A 17,128-nucleotide genomic window follows, 5' to 3' on the forward strand; every position below is an offset into this window, starting at 1 on the left:
TGGAAGGGCTGCAGCTACCTGCCCTTATGCTAGTGACTCGCCCTGAGCCCTGCTTTGGAAGGCTGCACTACTGGTGGCAGCAAGTTTCAGCAGTGAGAGAGAGAGAGAGAGTGTGTGTGTGTGTGTAATGTTGAGTCTAAAACAAGGGCCACTGGAGAGGCAGCCTGGAGGGTTCTGTACGTGGCACTGTCCCCATGTGTTGTGGGTCTGGGAGGGATACTCCCATGCCCTCTTACTGAGGGCCCAAACTGCCCCTGATCTAGTGCTCACAGACTGCAGAGTTCTCACAGGGGTGCTTTGCCCTCTCCTAGTATTGCTGATCTCTGAGGATCCCAGCACAAAGTTAGTAATAAAGACACCAGCACCAAGCTGCCACTTGCTGTAGGAGTGAGGCCCAACAGGGTATTCCTCTGTGGCCTTGATGGGTGGAGGTGGGAAGGGGGCCAAGCTGGGGACCCCTCCCAGGGTTGGCGAGGTGGCTCTTACCTGTAGATGATGCAGGCACAGTCCCGGCAGGTCCCACAGTTGGCAATATCCTGCCCTGTCCGGTATGAGTGTCGCCTACAACAGAGCAGAATCCACCATGACCCTCGGTAAATTGTTCCAATGATTAATTATTCTCACTGTTAAAAGTTTATGCCTTATTTCCAGTCTGAATTTGTCTATATTCAATTTCCAGCCATTGGATCATGTTATACCTTTCTCTGCTAGACTGAAGAGCCCATTATTAAATATTTTCCCTATGTAGATACTTATAGAGTCCCTGTGTCCCAGGACAGAACCCCCCTTCCTGTAAGCATGGCTACGTTCTTTGTTGCTAGATTTTTACATTCACATTTAGCCACATTAGAATGTATATTCGCATCCAGGTTACCAAGAGATTCAGCTCACTCTCTAGCAGTGACCTGTCCTCTTCATTATTTACCACTCCCCCAATTTTTGTGTCATTTTGTTTTCAGTGCAGGGCCAAGCTGAATGGGATATTCCCAGCCCTTCCCTGACTCAGACCAGACTTTGTGCTTCTCACCTGGTTCAAATCAGGATAGTAGGAGCAGCAGAAGGCCTGAGTCCCCTGCCACATGTCAACCCGATATGATCACACTGTTGGAGTGACTCCTCATGGCAGTTTAGCAGAGAACCAGTGGCCCTGTCCACACTGAGCTTGCTGTGGAGCCTACAGCCTCTATAAAGCATAGGGTGAACCCTCCCCCAACACCGCACACTTTGTACTTGTGTCCTGCATATTTGACAATATGAGAAGGGCAGAGACAGAGTCACTTGGTATATGTAGCATTTGTGAGGACAAGGAAACCATTAGAAGGATCAAGGTGAATGGACTGATCAAACAACATCTGGAATTGTCAACCTGGATCAGCCCCATGGCCCATCTAGCCCAGTCCCCACCTCCAATAGGGCCAGCACCACTTGCCTCTGAAGAAGGTGTAAGAAACCTTGCAGCAGGCAGAAGTGGGGTAATCTGTTCCAACTGAGCTCTCATCCAACTGCAGGAGTTGACTGACTCTAGCCCTGAAGCAGGGTTTATCTCCTTTCCAGGACTTCCTTTTGAGCATGAGCTATTCACACTCTTGAATATTTTCCTCTGTTCTCGATGTAGATGCCCAACTCCTCTTTGAATCTTGATAAGTTCTTGGCCCTAACGCCATCTTGTGGTGGTGAGTTCCAAAGAATAATTGCACTGTGTGGGAAAATATTTCCTTTGATTGGTTTTGAATTTCCCCCATTCAGTTCCATTGACCGTGTCCGTATGCTATGAAACAGGGAAAACGGGAGTTCCTGCTTCTAGCACCCGACTCGAGCCCATTCAGTATTTTATCCAGTCTCCTCTAACTCATCTCCTCTCTAAAGAAACAATACCAGTCTAGTCAGCCATCATGGGAGAATTTCTCCAAAATCAAATCATTCTGGTCATGGGTTCATCTCTGAGCCCCCTCTAATTCTTCAATACACCAGCTGAGATGAGATGGCCAGTACAGCACACAATATCCAGAGTGACGTTAAATGCCTTTTTGTTTGACTTTTCACCAAAAGGTTAGCAGTGATCTGATGACTAACCTAGTGAACAGCAGTGTAAATGGAGTAGGATGTGAAGCTAATATATGGAAAGAACAAGTTAAGAATTACTTATATAAGTTAGATATCTCCAAGTCAGCAGGGTGTGGTGAAACACATTCTAGGATACTTAAGGAACTGGTTGAAGAGGTCTCTGAGCCATTATCAATTATCTTTGAGAATTAGTGGAGGACAAGAGAGATCCCAGAGGACTGGAAAAGGGCAAATACAGAACCTATCTGTAAAAAGGGGAATAAGGACAACCCAAGGAACCATAGACCATTCAGCTTAAACTCAGTACCCATAAAGATAATGGAGCAAATAATCAAACTATCAGTTTGTATGCACCTAGAAAATAATAAGGTGATAAGTAACAGTCAACATGGATTTGTCAAGAACAAATCATGTCAAACCAACAGGCCTTGTGGATAGGGAGAAGCAAATGTGATATATCTCAACTTTAGTAAGGCTTTTGATACTGTCTCTCATGATCTTCCCATACACGAACTAGGGATATATATATATATAATAGACGAACCAATTATAAGGTGAGTGCACATCTGGTTGGAAAACCATTCTCAGAGAGTAGTTATCAATGGTTCACTGTCAAGCTGGACAGGCATATTGAGTAGGGTTCCACAGGGATCTCTTCTGGATCTGGTTCTATTCAGCATCTTGAGAAATGATCTGGACAATGGCATAGAGAACATGCTTATAAAATTGATAGCAAGCATGTTGAAGGACAGGATTAGAATTCAAAATGATCTTGACAAACTGGAGAAATGATCTGAAATAAATAGGATGAAATTCAATATGGACAAATGCAAAGTACTCCACTTGGGAAGGAATAATCAATTGCACAAATACAAAATGGGAACTGATTGCCTATGATGAAGTACTGCACAAAGGGATCTGGGGGGTATAGTGGATCACAAACTAAATATGAGTCAACCATATGTGACAGGGCCAGACCGCAAGGCTATGAAAGAGTGCTGGAGGGCATGTATATTAGCCCCAGGCTCCATAAAGCCCTCTTCCCTGGGTAACCCAGCTGGGGCTAATTTAAGACAGTTGGGCCAATTAGGCCACCTGGGGCCTATCAAAGAAGCTGCCCCAGCAGATAAAAGCCTCCACTTCAGGCAGGCCAGAGAGGCTGAAGGGAGTTAACAGCGAGAGGAGAGGAGGCACAGACCAAAGCGAAGCGAAGTAAAGCAGAGCGGAGAAGAGCTGCCCTGCCCTGCTGCAGCGACGGCCGCGGGGCTTGGAGCTATCATCCGCTGCGGCTACCACACTGAGGCGGAGAAGGCTACAGGCCGGGGGGCCACGGACAGGCGACCCAGGGAAGGTAGTCGGTCTCAGGGACTGAGCAGGGTGAGACCACTCCTCACAGGGTCCCTGGGTCGGGGGCCCGGGGCAGAGGGTGGGACCGGGTCTCCCCCCCCCCCCCTGCACTCCCCTCCCAGCCGCACCACTGGCGTAGCCGGTGAAGCGCAGGATCCACCGAGCGGAGCAGGCGTACCCCGCCACACATATAATATGCTACAAAAAAAATTAACATCATTCTGGGATGTATTAGCAGGAGTGTTGTCAGCAAGACATGTGAAGTAATTCTTCTGCTCTACTCAGCACTGCTAATGCCCCAACTGTAATATTATGTCCACTTCTGGATACCACACTTCAAGAATGATGTGGGCAAATTGGAAAAAATCTAGAGGAGAGCAACAAAAATGATTAAAGGTCTAGAAAACATGAGCTATAAGGAAAGATTGCTAATACTGGGTTTGTTTAGTCTGGAGACGAGAAAACCGAGGGGGAGGGGGGACACGATAACTGTTTTCAAGAATATAAAAGGTTGTTATAAAGAGAAGAGTGATAAATTGTTCTTATCCACTGAGGACAGGATAAGAAGCAATGGGCTTAAACTGCAGCAAGGGCGGTTTAGGTTGGACATTAGGAAAAATTCCTTAACTGTCAGGGCAGTTATGCACTGGAACAATTTACCCAGGAAGTTTGTGGAATCTCCATCATTGGAGGTTTTTAAGACTAGGTTCGATAAATAGCTGTCAGGGATCATAGAATCATAGAATCATAGAATATTAGAGTTGGAAGGGACCTCAGGAGGTCATCTAGTCCAACTCCCTGCTCAAAGCAGGACTAACCTCAGCTATATCATCCCAACCAGGGCTTTGTCAAGCCTCAGCTTAAAAACCTCTAAGGATGGAGATTCCACCACCTCCCTAGGTAACCCATTCCAGTGCTTCAACAACCTCCTTGTAAAAAACTTTTTCCTAATGTCCAACCTAGACCTCCCGAACTGCAACTTGAGACCGTTGCTCCTTGTTCTGTCATCTGCCACCACCGAGAACAGCCTAGCCCCATCCTCCCTGGAACCCCCTTTTAGGTAGTTAAAGGCCGCTATCAAATCCCCCCTCATTCTTCTCTTTTGCAAACTAAACAAGCCCAGTTCCCTCAGCCTCTCCTCATAAGTCCTGTGCTCCAGCCCCCTAATCATTTTTGTTGCCCTCCGCTGGACTCTCTCCAACTCGTCCACATCCTTTTTGTAGTGGGGGGCCCAAAACTGGACACAATATTCTAAATGTGGCCTCACCAATGCTGAGTAGAGGGGAATAATCACTTCCCGTGACCTGCTGGCAATGCCCCTCCTAATGCAGCCCAATATGCTATTAGCCTTCTTGACAACCAGGGCACACTGCTGACTCATATCCAGCTTTTTATCCACTGTTATCCCCAGGTCCCTTTCTGCAGAGCTGCTGCCTAGCTCGTTGGTCCCCAGTCTATAGCTGTGCATGGGATTCTTCCTTCCTAAGTGGAGGACTCTGCACTTATCTTTGTTGAACCTCATTAGATTTCTTTTGGCCCAATCCTCCAGTTTGTTTAGGTCACTCTGTATCCTATCCCTACCTTCCAGGGTATCTACCACTCCCCCCAGCTTAGTGTCGTCTGCAAACTTGCTGAGGGTGCAATCTACCCCATCCTTCAGATCATTAATAAAGATGTTGAACAAAACCGGCCCCAGGACCGACCCCTGGGGAACTCCGCTTGTGACTGGTTGCCAGCTAGACATGGAGCCATTGATCACTACTCGTTGAGCCCTATGCTCTAGCCAGTTCTCTATCCATTTTATAGTCCATTCATCCAACCCATACTTCTTTAACTTGCTGATAAGAATAATGGTCTAGATAATACTGAGTCCTGCCTTGGGGCAGGGGACTGGACTTGATAGCCGTGGGGAGGTCCTTTCCAGCCCTACAGTTTTATGGTTCTATATATTTTAAGGCCAGAAGGGAACTACTATGATCATCTAGTCTGACCACTTGAAGAGCATAGGCCAGAGAACCTCACCCAGTAATTTCAGCAGTAAACCCTCATGGAACTTAGAATGTATCCTTTAAAAAGATATCCACTCTTCGTTTAAGACTCCAAGTGATGGAAAATCCACCACCTGCCTTTGTAAGTTGCTCCAGTGGTTAATTACTCTCACTTTTCAAAATCTGCACCTTATTTCTAGTCTGAATTTGTCTATCTTCCGAGTTCAGCCACTGGATCTCATTCTACCTTTGTTAGATTAAAGAGCTACCAGAAATCTTCTCCCTATGTATGTAGTAACTGACTGTGAATAAGTCCCCTCTTGCCCTTCCATTGGATAAACTACACAGATTGAGTTTCTTAAGCCTCTGACTATTAAGGCAGGTTTGCCAGGCTTCAAATCGTTCTTGTAGCTCTTCTCTGACTCCCTTCCAAACATAAACAGTCTTTTGACATGTGGACACCAGAACTGGCTGCAATGTCCAGTACTGATCTCACATATATATCCAAAGATGCCATTTGTTCTGTTAGTTACTTCCCAGGATTCTACTGGGAGCTCATGTTCAGCTGGTTATCTAAGATGACTTCTAAGTTCTTTTCAGATACAGTCTCCTATCTTGTAGTGCAATGTACATTCTTGGTTTCTAATAATACTAATCATAAAATACCCAGCTCTTGTCCAGCACTTGTCATCTGTAGATCTCAAAGCCTTTAAAAGGAGGGATCCTTTAAAATTTGGAGCTCAAATCCTAGTGAGGATAATAGGTAGGAGCATAAACTCTGGCAGGTTAAGTATACACTGCCTGTTCTGTACACTCCCCCTGAAGCTCTAGTCAGAGACAGGATACTGGGTAGATAGACCATTGGTCTGACCCACTACGGTCATTCTCATGTGGTCAGTAGCATTATTCCCATTCTACAGATGAGGAAACTGAGGTACAGAGAGGTGAAGTGACTTGCTCCAGGTCCCTGAGCAGGCCAATGGCAGAGACCAGACTAGAACCAAGGTCTCCTAAATCACAGTCCAGAGCCCAGTGCCTTCTTAGATATATGACTTTGTATTCAACTTTATTAAAATGCATGTTGTTCGAATGAATCCAGTTTACCAAGCAATTCAGATTGTTCTGTATAACTGACCTGTCTCCATTGCTGTCTAGCACTTCACCAATGTATGTGTCATCTGCCAATTTTACCAGCAGTTATTTTATATTTTCTTTCATCTCATTGATAAAGATATTGAATAGCACTGAGCCAAGAACAGCTCTCTTCAGGATACACTAGAAATGGATGATGATTCCTCATTTACAGTTACTTTATAGATCTAACAGTTCATAGAATCATAGATGATTAGGTTAGAAGGGACCTCAGGAGGTATCTAGTCCAACCCCCTACTCAAAGTAGGACCAACCCCAACTAAATCATCCCAGCCAGGGCTTTGTCAAGCTGGGCCTTAAAAATCTCTGAGGATGGAGTTTCCACCCCCTCCCTAGGTAACCCATTCCAGTGCTTCACCACCTCCTAGGGAAAAAGCTTTTCCTAATATCCAACCTAGACCTCCCCCACTGCAACATGAGACGGTTGCTCCTTGTTCTGTCATCTGCCACCACCAAGAACAGCCTAGCTCCATCCTCCCTGGAACCCCCTTTCAAGTAGTTGAAGGCTGCTATCAAATCCCCCTCATTCTTCTCTTCAGCAGACTGAACAAGCCTACTTCCCTCAGCCTCTCCTCATAAGTCTTGTGCTCCAGCCCCCTCATCATTTTTGTTGCCCTCCACTGGACTCTTTCCAATTTGTCCACATCCTTTCTGTAGTGAGGGGGCCCAAAACTGTACATAGTACTCCAGATGTGGCCTCTACAGTGCCGAATAGAGAGGAATAATCACTTCCCTCGATCTGCTGGCAGTGCTCCTACTAATGCAGCCCAATATGCCATTAGCCTTCTTGGCAACCAGGGCCCACTGTTGACTCATGTGAGCTTCTTATCCACTGTAACCCCCAGGTCCTTTTCTGCAGAACTGCTGCCTAGACAATCGGTCCCCAGTCTGTAGCTGTGCATGGGATTCTTCCGTCCTAAGTGGAGGACTCTGCACTTGTCCTTGTTGAACCTCATCAGATTTCTTTTGACCCAGTCCTCCAATTTGTCTAGGTCACTCTGTATCCTATCCCTGCCCTCTAGAGTATCTACCATTCCCCCCAGCTTAGTGTCATCTGCAAACTTCCTGAAGGTGCAATCTACCCCATCTTCCAGATCATTAATGAAGATGTTGAACAAAACCAGACCCAGCACTGACCCCTGGGGCACTCCACTCGATACCGGCTGCCAGCTACACATGGAGCCATTGATCACTACCTGTTGAGCCTGATCTAGCCAGCTTTCTATCCATCTTATAATCCATTCATTCAACCCATGCTTCTTTAACTTGCTGATGAGAATACTGTGTGAGACCATATCAAAAGATCCGCTAAAGCCAAGGTATATCACGTCCACCACTTTCCCCACATCCACAGAGCCAGTCATCTCATCATAGAAAGCAATCAGGTTGGTCAGGCATGACTTGCCCTTGGTGAATCCATGCTGACTGTTCCTGATCACCTTCCTCTCCTCCAAGTGCCTCAAAATGCATTCCTTGAGGACCTGCTCCATGATTTTTCCAGGGACTGAGGTGAGGCTGTCTGGTCTGTAGTTAACCAGTTTTAATCTATTTAGTATGTGCTATATTAATTTTTGTGTAGTGATAAAATTTTTATCAGAAAGTCACACAGGATGAAGTTAAATGCCTCACAGTATGTTATGTCAAACAGTAACTTTTATCAATCAAACTTGTGATCTCAGGAAAAAAAATCAAGTTTGTTTGACAAGATCTATTTTCCATAAAGCCATGTTGATTGGCATTATTTATGCTGCCATCTTTTAATTCTTTACTCATTGCATCCCATATCCACTTCCCCATAACTTTACTTGGGACTGATGTCAATCTAGCAGGCCTGTAGTTATTCGAATCATCCCACTTACCCCTTTCAAGTAATAGCACATTAGATTTTTCCCAGTTCTCTAGAACTTCCCCCGTGTCAAGATTTGTTAAAGATGAAGATTAATGGTTCAGACAGCGCCTCAGCAAGGATGCAGGTTATCTGGTCCCAAGGATTTAAAATGCTTAGCATTGCTGTTTAACATCATCCATCCCCACTGATGGAACAGAATACATTTCATTATCATTGTAAGATGTGAAATCATCATCCTGCTTCTTTCCAAAGACAGAACTGAATACATCTGCCTTTTCTGCATTGTGATTTTACCTTCCATACCTCATATTAGGCCTATACCATTGCTAGGGTTTCATTTGTTTCTGGTACGCTGAAAGAATTAATTCCTTTAGTCCTTAACCCCACTGGCACTAGATTTTTCATTGATACTTTTAGCTTCCCTTATCAGAACAAGGTCTAATATAGGATAACCCTGAGTTGGGTGCAATATTTTTTGTGTTACAAAGTTATCATCCATAATTTTCTGAAACTCCAAGGATGTTTTAGCAGTGGCAGCATGAACTCCTAGACAGAAGTCTGCCATGATAGCACCATTTTTCTTTTTACACCTAGTAGATCCATGCTTGAGGAGCTGTTTGTGTTTGTCCCTTGTCTGATCTGGTCTCTACAGCAGACTCCTGCCAGCAACCCCATCGTGTGATTTGTCAGGCAGAACACTGATCTGTGCATTTCTAGAATGGCTTTAGAATATTTTCTGTGCTGTTTCCATCCCATTCTGTGTGTATCTGGTCATTTGTTTGCTTATTTGATCACAGCTGTACATTGAGTTGAGGTCTTATTTGAGCTGCCCACAGTGATGCTGGGTCCCTTTCCTGAGCAGATACAGTTAATTTAAACCTTAGCAAGATGAATAAGGGGTTCAGATTTTCCCTCCCCTGTGCGTTACTTTGCGTTTATCAATCCTGAAACCCAACTGTCAGCGTGCTGCCCTTTCCACTTACAGGGCAGGTCCCTCTGAAATGCCTCTCCCCTCAATAACTTTGAGTCCTGTGCATATGTTACCACCTCCCTGCTCACCCCTGCTTTCCAGTCTGTTAATAAATATGTTAAGCCGCAGGCCTTGTACAGAACCCGGTGTCCCTCCCATTAACCTTTGCCATGTTGACAACTGACCCTTTTTCATGGTCTCCGAGCCAGGTATGGCTCCAGGACAGAACTTTGCCTCTCACCCCACGACAACTTTGGTTCGTTAACAGCCTCTTGGAAGGGACCTAGCCAAGATCTAAATAAGGGGTCAGAAACACAATTGCATCCTTGGCTGGAACTCACTGCTTGGAGAGTGTATCACTGGTCTGAATAGCAGGGGAGATGTGAGCTCTTGTGCGCAGCCCTGTCCTGCCCAGGGAAATCAGACTTAACTTTGACTGAGACCGAACGGGGTGGGATGGGGGGGGAAGGGCTGCTGTCTTTTCCCCACATCAGCACAGGCTCCGCTTGCCATGGCAATAAAATCTCACTGAATTGACAGAATTGCATGGGGAGCCCAGGGCTGGTACAGCAGTGGTCTGCTGGTCAGGATTCAGAGGCACTAGCAGAGCTGTGTGTGTTTAGGGGGCCAGGGCTGGAACTGGAGGAGGCTGCAGATCAGGCTTCAGGAGCATTGGTAGAGGTGAATGTTCTAGTCTCAAAGTAGGAAAAGAGTCAAGCTCTGGGCCCCGTGTCTGGCACGGGTGGCGGGCACCCCGTTCTCAGGAGAAGCAGAATCAGTGAAATGAACAGACATGAATAAGGAGTGCTTTGTCCTGAGAGAACTGTCGGCACACAGCAGTGAGGACAGGATCCCCAACAGGTGCTGCCTTGGGAGTCAATCTGTGCTCTCACTGCTGCTGCATCTTCCTTTTTCTGGAGAGAACAGTCTGAATCACCTGCTGAGTCCTGCTTTCTTCTCTGCCCAACAGGAAGGGGAAAATACCCAGGACACATTCACAGTCTGAAACTTAGGGGAAGGCAACACATGCTGAGCTGTAATCCAGGAGCACGAGCTCTAATCCCAGCTCGCCCACTGCTGCAAATATTCATGTGCCCTTCACAACCCTCATTACCCAAGGGCTCACACCACACCACTAGAAGGAGGCAGCTCCCAGTCACCTATTTTACAGCTAAGATACTAGAAGGTTCCTCCAGGTCTCTACAGGTTGGCCTAGGAATAGAATCCTTGTGCATAAAATGGCAGACCCAAAGCTCATCCACTTTGCCATGCTGTCTTTCTGAAGCAATGTGCCAAATTACATGCATGTGTAACCCACACTGACACAGTGTGGCTGGTGTCACCCTCTAGTGGCCACACTACAAATGGAGCTTTCAGAGGGTATGTCTACACTGAAAAAAAAAAAAGAAGCAAGTCTCAGTGCCCAGATCAACTAACTCGAACTGGCAGGGCAGAGGCTCTGGGGTGAACAGCAGCAGTGTAGACATTCAGCTTTGGGCTAGGGCCCAGGCTCTGAAACCCAGGGGGAGGCAGGGGGAGAGTCCTCGAGTCTGGGCTCCAGCCCAAGCCCAAACGTCAACACTGATATTTTCAGCGCCACAGGCGAGCCCGCGTACGCTGACCTGGGCTGTGAGACTCTGTCGAGGGTCGCTTTATTTTTGTTTTTTGCAGTATAGACAGACCCCGAGGCTGTTACTGCGTCCATGCTAAGAGAGCTGCTTATGGCTTTGGATCTAAGCCTTGAGTTCAGTGCTCACGGACAACCAAACCAGAAGTGTGGTTATATTTGGCTAGGATGTCTCGAATCGCTACAGTGTGCTCTGCTCCCAGCACCAAGAACAGAACCCAGTAACCCTGCTACCCAGCACTAGCTCACAGACAAAATGTGTCATGTCTGTGTCGCTGGGCTGGCGCACATAAAGGGTATCAGCAAGCTTCCCCCCCCCCCCCCCCCCGGGCCAATAGCTAAAGCAGAGGAAGTCTGTGTGATGAATCTGAAACTGCTGGGTTCAAACACTTAATAACTGAAATAGCGTGAGGCCCTGCAGTTAAAGTTGTTATTTTATATTGCAAAGCATCATACGAGAGGGACATTTGGATGGTGTGTTATTTGTTACTGGTGTATTTAGTGTTTGTATTTTGTTTAATGCGAGCTGTTCCTCTAAGAAGGTCAGACGTTTCATTGTGCAGTGAGTTTGCTAGTGACTGAGAGCAGTGGCTTAGAGAGGAGGAGACCCTGCCTGTGTGAGCTGCACAAAGGTCAGAACTTGCACTGATCTTTCCAGACAGCAGTCTCACCCTCAAAGTGTAGCAACATTATTTCCGGGGACTGGCTGCTTCAGGATAGTGCTAATGAGCTATAGAGCCTTTCTCCCGGAGGCCCCAGTTTGAATTCCACCCAGCTCAGCAGGGCCTGACAGCCGTTCCCATCCCAGGGGCATCTGGTGACCCCTGCATGAGATGAGTTTGGGGATCTCAGATTCCATGGCACAAACTCATCCTTGCGCTTTACACTGACTGGCAGACTCCGTAGAAAGGCCAAGACATGCCTTTGCCACAGAGACAGGATAGTCCCTGTGACCCGTAGGGGAAGGGTAATGTTGGGAGAAGGGGGAGGACAGGTGGTGTTGGCATGGGATGGGGAGGGTGAAGGATAGGCCCATGCGGGGCTGGTGCACCATGGGCAGGTGGGGGTGGTCAGCAGGCTGGCATGGGGTCAGTACCGTTTGGACAGTAGATCTAAGTTCCTTTGAGCAGTGTTATCCTTTCCTGACATATCTCATTTGACCATTGAGCTAAACCTCGGGCAGGAATCCATGCGTCGTCTTCCCCCCTCAGCACTGTGCCCCCCCCAGCAGCCCCATCTGCACCCTGCCTGCTCACCCATCCCGCTGGGCCTCCTTCTTCTCCAGGTCCTGGATGACATCTAGCAGCACCTTGATGGTTTGTTGGCTGGTCTCCAGCACCCCTTCCAGGGACTGCAGCTGTGATTGTAGATCCCCCATTTCCCTAGGCCCCGTTGCTCGAGCCCCCACACCCACATGTCCCTGAGATGTTAGGAAATGCTCATCCCCCTTGGACAAACCCACTTGCCCTTTGGCTGCAGCCACCAGTTGCAGAAGGTCTTGAACCTGGTGCAGAGTCTCCAGCTGCTTGACCGTCAGACAGGGCTCCCCCAGTGGCTCGTTGCTCCAAGGGGCCCCAGGAGTCTGGGTGAGTTGCTGTGTCCTTGGGGGGTGTCCCTGGCTGGATGTGGAGATCAGTTGCTGAGGCTCCTCCAAGTTCATCGGACCACACTCGGTCTGGATGGCCTTTAGCCGGCTGCAGATGCTCTGCCTTGCAGCCACAGGTTCAGCCCATCTGCTGCTGGGAGCCTGATGGCTATGGGTGGCTGGTGTCTTCTCCTCCACTGGAGCCGTAGAACCATGCTGGCTTGGTGTTGGCAGGACTGTGCTGGGGCTGTGGTTCAAAGGGAGGCAGCTGGGACTCCACCGGGCTGAGCTATGGTGCTCTTCCAGGGGGGAGGTGGGGTCTCTTTGGGAGGAACACAGAGCTGGCAGGCTAAGCCCTTGGCTGCCTGTCAGCAGGATGTTCTGCTGGCGTTTCTGAGGGGGCTGGGATGGCAGGTCCCTTTGGGGCAGGTTCTGCTCAGACTGGCTCCTGCTTGGAGGCCTTTGTTCTGCGGGTGGCCCAGGCTGTCCACATGGCACAGATGGAGGGCGCAGGGGACACGGTGCCGGGGGACCATGTCTGTCCTTAGGGCTTCCACAGTTCTTGGTGCAGACAAGGGGCTCGGTGGAGCAGAGGCCAGGGCTGGGGGAGCAGCCCTTTTGCTGGGAGGTATAGTTGGCAGCGGTACACCTGATGGTCCCTGGGTAAGGTGGGCAAGGAGCCCTGGGCAGTGGAGTCAGCCCATGGCACAAAGTGGCATGTGGATTGGGGCCTGGCTGCCCCTCTCTGCTGGTGTGCTGGGCGAGGGGGGAGGCAGGGAGATGGCTGTGTGCAGAAAAGCTGGTGAGGGCATACTTGGGGAGATCCCTGCTGGCGCTAGTGGAGGCAGGTGCCCTGGCGGGGCCTCTGTGGCTCGTCTGGCTCTTACTGGGCTCCCGAGTGGTGGCCAGCACCTCCTCCTGGGCCAAGTTGCTGGTGCTCTTGCTGTGGGAGGCTGGGAATTGCTTCTGGAGGCTGGGGGAGGTCTGGATGGCCGTGCTCAGACACACCTTCCGAGGCATGGGCAGTGTCAGTGCGCATGGCTCGGCCTGGTTCCAGCTCCGCTGGATGTCCGAGGCACAGTTTGCCACCAGCCCAGGGGAGTTCCTGGGGGGCATAGAGGCACATGGGGTGTTGGTGTCAGGGGTGGCTGCTGGCTCCTGGTGGGGGCTCTCCTCCTCTCTGGGGTTGCCATCCGCCAGGTCCTTGAAGCGTACCTGCTGGGTGCGGTTGCGGCGGCGCTTGAGGCGGCTCTCGATATCAGGCGAGTCGCGGTTGAGCAGCACCGAGCGCACTGTCATGGCTTTCTCATGGCTGCCCTCGCTGCTCTGAGCCAGGCAGGGGCTGGTCTCCTTACTGACCATCTCGTGTTGCCCACCCTGCCCTCAGGCCCCAGGCTCCACTCCCATGCTCTTTCACTCTGCGGCTTGGGAGACTGCAGTACACGTGCTGCAACCTGGCAGAGGGAGCATCTTCTCAGCCTGTCAGAGCTGCGGCAGGAGCCCCGTGCCAACAGCTGCCCATGGCTTGGCCAGGGGGGCAGCTGGTTTCATTCTCTGCTGCCTGTGGGTCTCACTGATGAGAGAGAAACCAGGAGGAAAACTGAACAAGAGACGCAGCAAGGAGGCTTCTCGGCATGCTGTCCTGGCTGTTCTGCCTGTCCTTTGCCCCTAGAGCCTCCGACACACTGCCCATTCTCCTGGCCTGGGGCACCAGGAGCCCATTCTCCTGACTGCCTTTCCTTTTGCTTCTTAGTCGCCCCCAGGGTTGGCCCCCCTGGGGGCAGGATGGCAGCAGGTCCAGTCCCAGCTCATGGCCCCCGTGCTCCCTTGGACCTGCGGAGAGAGAGAGCGAGTGTGAGCAGGGAGCCAGTGCAGGACCTGCAGCGCATCCCCCTCTCACGTTCCCTCCCAAGGGCAGCAAAGTTTCTAGCAGACATGGCCAGCCCCTTTCGAGCCCTCCCTCTCAGCTCAGCCAAGATCACAAACCCAAAGAGACAAGCTCTGATCTCCAGTGCTGCCTCTTCAGCAAATAGGGGGAAAGAAAACCCCTTCAGCATAAACACGTTACAAGCTCACAGCTCAATTCAAGCAGAAGCAGCTGTTAAAAATAGCTCGGCCACATTGGGGCTCAGTACACCTAGCTCTGCCCAGGACAGACCGGCTGAGGCGTGGGAAGCCAGCTCCGTGCAGGGCAGTGACAGGCCGGGATCGTGGGCGTAGGGAGCCAGCTCCATGCAGGGCAGTGACGGGCCGGGATCCTGGGCATGGGGAGCCAGCTCCGGGCAGGGCAGTGACGGGCCGGGATCCTGGGCATGGGGAGCCAGCTCCATGCAGGGCAGTGACGGGCCGGGATCGTGGGCGTGGGGGGCCAGCTCCGGGCAGGGCAGTGACGGGCCGGGATCGTGGGCATGGGGGGCCAGCTCCGGGCAGGGCAGTGACGGGCCGGGATCGTAGGCGTGGAGGCCAGCTCACACCGAACATGGTGAATGGACCATTGGGAGAATGTGGATCAACTTTGAGCCAGGGGCCTTCCAACTGCTCCACTCAGGGAGCCCTGCTGGCAGTTCAGCAGGAGTCCAAGGGCTGCATCGATTCCTCCATCTTGAATATAAAGAGGCAACCTGCAGGAACCAGAAGTCCCCGCATGCTCCTGTTCTGCGTGGGAGGTGTCCACCCCCTGCTCTTCCAGTCAAGGACCCTTCCCCCAGTAATGCCTCCCGCTCTTCCCGTCAAGGGCATCTCCCCCCAATAGTTCTGCCAATGCCCCTCAGTCTCAGCCTGCTGCCGTTCCAGTCCCTGGCTCCACAGCGAACAGCAAGGCTGGTGCTCCTCAGTCCTGAACGGCAGCCCCTGCTGCTCCAGCCCTGGGCGCTCTTCCTTGCTATTCCAGGTGGGGGGCCTGGGACCATCTGTAAAGTAATTTCCTCTCAAGGGAGCAAGGCCTCTTCAGCCCATCTTGGCTGTGTTTTATCCAGTCTGAACCTGATGTTCAGAGATGAGCCCCGCCGCCTGCCACCATCAGCTGGAGGCTCTAGCTTTCTTTGGGGTATATTTGCCGTGCATTTGATCTAAATGACATGGCAGAGAACCCCTCCACTCCCTGCCCCTCACTTCAGGGACTTCACTTTGCCCTGAGTTGGGGCCCTAACAACAGCAACAACTCCAGCGCCTCATGTCAGAGGCAATGGAGTCACTGGCATCTGCAGACCCTTGGTTCTAGTTCTGTAAGCAACGGTAGATACAGATAGGGACCCCCCGGCCAGCCCAGCCCAGGGCAGGACCATGCCCTCTCATCCATTTCATAATGCTGCACACACTGCACGCACACTTTGCCCCAATCCCACCATGGACAACCCACACGTCTTCCCTCCCACATCAATCCTGTCATGAGCGCACGCACCCCTTGTTCACTACCTTGCTTGTGTGAGGGGCACGCACAAACGCACTCCCCGCCTCTTGATCCCATCACATCCCAGGCACACAAACACACACATCCTGCCACAGCCTGTCCCAACTCCAGTCACCTCTGCTCTCCCTCCATTCCCACCTCCCATCTGCCCCACCCGTGGTCCCCATTCCCTCCCCACACAGCACATCGCATGCTGAGAAGCCCTGCTTGACTTGCCCCCTGCCACCTCCAAGCACCCCACAGGATGTGGAAGAATCTACGTTTCAGAAAAGCAACTCACTGAGAGGAACTACTTTGGAGCCGTGGGGAGATTTAGAGAGAGACACAAACACCTGCTGGGAGCAACGCTTGCAGTTTCGTGTCCCTGATGTTCAAGGTCTGTGAATGTCATTTTATAGGTCCCTGCTGAGTGGGTGAAGAGCAGAGCAACTTCAAAACTTTCCCCATACACATCAGTTCCTGCCTTGCTCCCTACAATACCCCTGCTGGGCCTGGTGTAGCCAGGAACGGCCCCTGCCACCCGCAATGGTGCCCTGCTCCATAGAGCACACCCTCTTGGGAGAGGGTAGGGCTTCTGTCCCCTCAACTCCCCCCCCCCCGGGTGCCTCATCTTGGGAAGGTGGGACTAGAACTCCCTGCACAGCCGGCACTCCTGCCCCATTCTGCAGACGGCAGCGCACCACACTCACGTGCTGAGTTCACATCCCTTACAGCTTGCATTCTCACTGTAACCAAATTACTGACTCAGCAGAGTGGCCCAGAGTTAGCGGGCACTGATTACAAGTAAAGTTCCCAGGTGCTGCATGAAATGGATTCCCAACCCCTCCCAGCGAGCAGGGAGGGAGGGAGCTGCCTGAAGCCGTGGGGCAGCCCCCCTGGAGTGATGGAGGGCAGTACCCACAGCCAGCCTGCCACCCTGTGCCTGACACGCTGCAACTTTATTTGGCATTCTGCTCAACGCGCCACTCAGCCAGACACCTTCTCTGCTCTTGGAGCCATGCCCAGACATAGGGAGATGTTTGTAAGGCAGAACACGATGAAGACACACAATGGATAGGACACCTAGTTAGTATGGACAGCAACAGGTTGGAGAGAGTCATTACTCAGGGCACAGAGTGAGCTGCAGCATCCTTCTAC

At 50.6% G+C, this 17,128-nt stretch overlaps 2 protein-coding genes across 7 annotated transcripts in view; one reads left to right on the forward strand and one right to left on the reverse strand.

Annotated features, from left to right (window-relative positions):
• LOC137143712 (dedicator of cytokinesis protein 2-like) overlaps positions 1 to 17,128 on the forward strand; it is a 229,933-nt gene that overhangs the window by 171,949 nt on the left and 40,856 nt on the right. The window lies entirely within an intron of this gene.
• LOC137143713 (INSYN2B protein-like) overlaps positions 1 to 17,128 on the reverse strand; it is a 41,351-nt gene that overhangs the window by 17,675 nt on the left and 6,548 nt on the right. For 4 of the 6 annotated variants that reach the window (XR_010917242.1, XR_010917243.1, XM_067533644.1 and 1 more), the window contains exons 2-3: positions 12,254 to 14,415; positions 487 to 561 (exon numbers count right to left, since the gene is read on the reverse strand). Coding sequence is in view for 3 of the 6 variants with exons in the window: in XM_067533644.1 (XP_067389745.1) it covers positions 487 to 561; positions 12,254 to 13,944 (1,766 nt within the window). In the remaining 3 variants the exon portion in view is untranslated. Of the gene's footprint in view, positions 1 to 486; positions 562 to 2,608; positions 2,858 to 12,253; positions 14,416 to 17,128 lie in introns of those variants that run through there. The other 2 variants (XR_010917244.1, XM_067533647.1) reach the window with 2 other exon arrangements.

Source organism: Emydura macquarii, unplaced genomic scaffold (genome assembly GCF_026122565.2).
Source record: "Emydura macquarii macquarii isolate MOO-44397 ecotype Brisbane River unplaced genomic scaffold, CSIRO-AGI_Emac_v2 contig_3345, whole genome shotgun sequence".
NCBI lineage: Eukaryota > Metazoa > Chordata > Testudines > Chelidae > Emydura > Emydura macquarii.